The following is a 5621-nucleotide window of genomic DNA, read 5'->3' as shown; positions in this document are numbered from 1 at the left end:
GGAAGGTGTCACCCGCTCAGCAACACCATGAAAGCGTCACCCGCCCATCAGTGCCAGGGAAGTGTCACCCGCGCGGCCGGGAAGGTGTCACCCGCCTGGCGGTGATGGCGGGGAAGTGTCACCCGCCCATCAGTGCCAGGGAGGTGTCACCTGTGCGGCCGGGAAGGTGTCACCCGCTCAGCAACACCATGAAAGCGTCACCCACCCGTCAGTGCCAGGGAAGTGTCACCCGCGCGGCCGGGAAGGTGTCACCCGCCTGGCGGTGATGGTGGGGAAGTGTCACTCGCCCATCAGTGCCAGGGAAGCGTCACCTACACGGCCGGGAAGGTGTCACCCGCCTGGCAGTGATGGCGGGGAAGCGTCACCCGCACAGCGCTGAGGTGTCACCTGCTCTGCAGCACTGAAAAGGTGTCACCCGCGCAGCTGAGAAGGTGTCACCCGCTCAGTGGCACCACGAAAGCGTCACCCACCTGGCGGCGCTGAGAAAGTGTCACCCGCACAGCTGAGGTGTCACCTGCTCTGCGGCACTGAGAAAGAGTCACCCGCACAGCCGAGAAGGTGTCACCCACTCAGCAACACCATGAAAGCGTCACCCGCCCATCAGTGCCAGGGAAGCGTCACCCCCGCGGCCGGGAAGGTGTCACCCGCCTGGCGGTGATGGCGGGGAAGGTGTCACCCGCTCATCAGTGCCAGGGAAGTGTCACCCGCGCGGCCGGGAAGGTGTCACCCGCCCGGCGGTGCCAGGGAAGCGTCACCCGCACAGCGCTGAGAAGGTGTCACCTGCTCTGCGGCATTGAAAAGGTGTCACCCGCACAGCTGAGAAGATGTCACCCGCTCAGCGGCACCACGAAAGCGTCACCCACCCATCAATGCCAGGAAAGTGTCACCCGTGCGGCTGGGAAGTTGTCACCCGCCTGGCGGCAATGGCAGGAAAGTGTCACCCGCCCGGCAGCGCCTGGGAAGCGTCACCCGCACAGCCGAGAAGATGTCACCCAATCGGCGGTGTCGCAGAAGTGTCACCCACCCAGCAGCGCTCAGAAAGTGTCACCCGCTCAGCGGCGCAGCGAAAGCGTCACCCACCCGTCAGTGCCAGGGAAGTGTCACCCGCGCGGCCGGGAAGGTGTCACCCGCTTGGCGGTGTCACAGAAGTGTCACCCGCCCATCGGCGCCAGGGAAGTGTCACCTGCGTGCTGAGGAAGGTGTCACCCGTTCAGCGGCACCAGAAAAGTGTCACCCGCCCATCGGCGCCAGGGAAGCATCACCAACGTGACCAGGAAGTTGTCACCCGCTCGGCGGTGTCACAGAAGTGTCACCCACCCATCGGCGCCAGGGAAGCATCACCAACGTGACCAGGAAGTTGTCACCCGCTCGGCGGTGTCACAGAAGCGTCACCCACCCGTTGGCACCAGGAAAGCGTCACCCGCGGCACAGCCAAGAAGGTGTCACCCGCTCGTGTGTCACCCACCCGGCGGTGACGGCGGGGAAGCGTCACCCGCGCAGCGGCGCTGAAAAGGTGTCACCCGCTCAGCAGTGTCACAAAAGCGTCACCCGCTCGGCGGCAACAGCGGGGAAGCATCACCCGCACAGCAGTGCTGAGAAGGTGTCACCCGCTCAGCGGCGCCAGGGGAGCGTCACCCGCGCAGCAGCCTTGGGAAGGTGTCACCCGCTCGGCGGCGTCGCAAAAGCGTCACCCACCCGACAGCTGGGAAGCGTCACCCGCACGGCAGCACCAGGGAAGCGTCACCCGCGTGGTGGTGACGGCAGGAAAGTGTTACCCACACAGTGGCGGCAGGAAAGTGTCACCCACCCAGCAGCGGCCACGGGGAAGTGTCACCCGCACGGCAGGGAAGTGTCACCCATGTGGCACAGGCAATGCTGGTGGTGTGGGAAAGTGTCACCCGCACAGCGCAGCTGGGAGGGTGTCACCCGCTCGGCGGCAGACGCAGGGAAGTGTCACCCGCTCGGTGGCACCGAGAAACCGTCACCCGTCTGGCGGCGACGGCAGGGAAGCGTCACCCGCACAACACCGGTAATGTTGGTGGTGCGGGAAAGTGTCACGCGTGTGGTGGTGGCAGGGCTGGGGGTGCAGGGAAGTGTCACCCACATGGCACGGCCGGGAAGGCGTCACCCGCTCGGCGGTGCCGGCAACAGCAAGAAAGTGTCACCCGCTCGGCAGTGCCAGGAAGGTGTCACCTGTGTGGCAGCGACGGTAGGAAAGTGTCACCCGCCCAGTGACAATGTCGGGAAAGCGTCACCCGCTCGACAGCGGTGGCGGGAAAGTGTCACCCGCTCGATAGTGACGTTGGGAAAGTGTCACCCGTGCGGCGGCGCCGGTGGTGTGGGGAAGCGTCACCCGCCCAGAGCCCCCGCGAAAGCGTCACCTGGTCAGCGTCACCCGCGACAGCGTCACCCACGCGATGGTGGGAAAGCGGGAACTGGGAAGAGCTCGGGAAACGCCGGTGTGTGGGAAAGCCGGTGCTCCGGGAAAACTCCGGCATGCGGGAAAGCTGGCGCTCCCGGAAAGGTCGGGAAAGCTGGAACTGGGAAAAGCTCGGGAAACACCGGCGCTCTGGGAAAATGCCAGTGCACAGGAAAGCCGGCGCTCCAGGAAAGGTCAGGAAAGCTGGAACTGGGAAAACGCCAGTGCTCTGGGAAAGCTCGGGAAAAGCTGGCACTCTGGGAAACCACCGGCGCGCGGGAAACCGTCAGCATGCAGGAAAGTGCTCGGAAAAGCTGGGGGAAAAGCTCCGGGAAAACGGAAAAGCTCCGGAAAAGCTGAGAAAAGCTCCGGGAAATGCTGGCGGTCTGGGAAAACACCGCTGTTCGGGAAAGCTGCTCCTCCGGGGAAGTTCATGGAAAGCTGGCGCATGGGGAACACGGCACTCCGGGAAAGCTGGCGCTCCGGGAAACGCCGGAGCCGTGGGAAAAGCTCGGGAGACGCCGGTGCTCCGGGAAGCGCCGGCCGCTCCAGGGATTGGGCTGAGCAGCTCCGAGTGCTCCAGTGCAAGCGGCATTCCTGGGAATGCCAGGGCGGCTGCCGGCCACGGCGCAACACACGCACGGGATCCGGTCGGGATTGCAGGGCTCTTTATTGGGAATGCGCGTACAGCCGCGGGAGCGGCGTGTACAGGCGGCCGGCAACACCCGCACGGGGATGGCGGCGGGTACAGGCGCAGAGGGAGCCCCGACATCCGGAGCTTCCCGCACGCGGGAATGCGGAGCCGGGCGGGAATGCCGGACACGGTGTCCGTGTTAAGGCAGAGCCCGGCCGGCGGTGCGGGGAACGGCGCCTGTAGCGCGGCGCTTTGGGGGTGTAGGGGGATGTGTGTGCATGCGCTACAGGCGGCGCCGACTGTAGGCGAGCCGGGATCAAAGCGGATCCCGCTCCGCCAGGATGCATCCGCGTCCGGAGCCAACACCAGCGCCGCGTCCAGCGCCCCGTGACCTTATGATGGGACCGAACACGGTGGATGGGACACGAGGCCACCGACGTCCCCAAGGGCCACCCAAGAGCCCTGCCACCCAGATGGACAACGCGAGGCCACCAAGGTCCCCAAGGGCCACCCCGATGGGACAATGCGAGGTCATCGATGTCCCCAAGGGCCACCCAAGAGCCCTGCCACCCAGATGGACAACGTGAGGCCACCAAGGTCCCCAAAGGCCACCCCAATGGACAACGTGAGGCCATCAATGCCCCAAGGGTGACCTAGATGGGACAACGCGAGGCCACCAATGAAGCCAAGGGGCCACCGAGATGGGACAACGCGAGGCCACCAAGGTCCCCAAGGGCCACCCCGATGGGACAATGCGAGGTCATCGATGTCCCCAAGGGCCACCCAAGAGCCCTGCCACCCAGATGGACAACGTGAGGCCACCAAGGTCCCCAAAGGCCACCCCAATGGACAACGTGAGGCCATCAATGCCCCAAGGGCCACCCCGATGGGACAATGCGAGGTCATCGATGTCCCCAAGGGCCACCCAAGAGCCCTGCCACCCAGATGGACAACGCGAGGCCATCAACGTCCCCAAGGGCCACCCCAATGGGACATCGTGGGGACCCCCGACGGGACAACGCGAGGCCACCGGCAACACCAAGGGCCAGCCCTGCCACCAAGACAGAACAATGTGAGGCCACCAGTGTCCCCAAGGGTGACCTAGATGGGACAACGCGAGGCCACCGAGGTCCCCAAGGGCCACCCTGATGGGACAACACGAGGCCATTGACATCCCCAAGGGCCACCCTACAGCCCTGCCACCCAGATGGACAACGCGAGGCCACCAAGGTCCCCAAGGGCCACCCAGATGGACAACGTGAGGCCATCAATGTCCCCAAGGGTGACCTAGATGGGACAACGCGAGGCCACCAATGAAGCCAAGGGCCACCGAGATGGGACAACGCGAGGCCATCGATGTCCCCAAGGGCCACCCAGATGGGACAACGCGAGGTCATTGATGTCCTCAAGGGCCACCCTGATGGGACAACGTGAGGCCACCAACGTCCCCAAGGGGCCACCTAGACAGGACAACGCGAGGCCACCAACGACGCCAAGGGCCATGCAACAGCTCTGCCACCGAGACGGGACAATGCAACACCACCAACATCTCCAAGGGCCACCCCGATGGGACAACACGAGGCCACTGATGTCCCCAAGCGCTACCCAACAGCCCTGCCACCCAGATGGACAACACGAGGCCACCAACATCCCCACGGGGCCACCTAGACGGGACAATGCGAGGCCACCGACGACACCAAGGGCCACCCAACAGCTCCATCCCGCTCCAGAGCGGACACTCGGGAAGCCAGAGACCATCAACACCGCGTGACAACCAACACAAACAACCCGATCATCACCTCAACCCCGCAACAGGCGCCCGCCCGCGACCTCACCGGCCGCCCGCGCCGAGGCCCGGCCACCTCGTCACCTGTGTAGCCGATCTTCTCGAAGCTGAGCAGGCTGAAGATGCTGTTGTAGAGCTGCATCTCCTTCTTGCGCGTCTGGTCCATCTCGTCCAGGATGTCCATGAGCTCCTTGCCCGTCTTGGTGGGGTGCGTGCACTCGGCCTCGTGCACCGTCAGCTCGTGGTAGGGCCCCTGCCAGGGGCAGCCGATGCGCTTGTACTTGCACTGCGTCACCCTGCGGGGAGGTGACGGGGTGGGGGGTCAGGGGTGGCCCTGGGGTGTCACCGGTGTCCCCGGGGTGTCACCGGGATGGAAAAGCGCCCCGGAGTTCTGGAAATGCAAGGGGGAAGTGGAGCCGGGCCCGAGCTACAGGCGGAAACCCAGCGGCTGTTGCAGACACAGGCGCAGCGAGACAGGGACCGCCGGGCACCGAGGGTGTCCCATGGGTGCTGTGTCCCCTCCTGTGCTGGTGGAGCATCTGGTGGCACCACGGGGGTTATCCTGATGGGACCCATCCCGGTGGGACCCATCCTGGTGGCATTGCGGGGCTCATCCCAGTGGGACCCATCCCGGTGACACCATGGGTCTCATCCCAGTGGGACCCATCCCGGTGGGACCACGGGGCTCATCCCCATGGGACCCATCCTGGTGACACCATGGGGCTCATCCCAGTGGGACCCATCCCCATGGGACCCATCCTGGTGACACCATGGGGCTCATC

General features: G+C 65.3%; 1 protein-coding gene across 1 annotated transcript in view; it reads right to left on the bottom strand.

The window, feature by feature from the left end:
- Nucleotides 1–4923: 4923 nt before the first annotated feature.
- Nucleotides 4924–5621, bottom strand: part of CYHR1 (cysteine and histidine rich 1) — a gene marked incomplete at its 3' end in the record, with an annotated part of 2763 nt that continues 2065 nt past the window's right edge. Inside the window, exon 2 of the mRNA XM_026052420.1 lies at nt 4924–5135. Within this exon, the coding sequence (XP_025908205.1) occupies nt 4924–5135 (212 nt within the window). The remainder of the gene's footprint in view (nt 5136–5621) is intronic.

The sequence above is a fragment of the Nothoprocta perdicaria genome, unplaced genomic scaffold (assembly GCF_003342845.1).
Source record: "Nothoprocta perdicaria isolate Ctin4 unplaced genomic scaffold, notPer1 scaffold_883, whole genome shotgun sequence".
NCBI classification, from domain to species: Eukaryota; Metazoa; Chordata; class Aves; order Tinamiformes; family Tinamidae; genus Nothoprocta; species Nothoprocta perdicaria.
The sequence above is the reverse complement of the archived record's forward strand: the minus strand, read 5'-3'. Positions and strand labels throughout refer to the sequence as shown.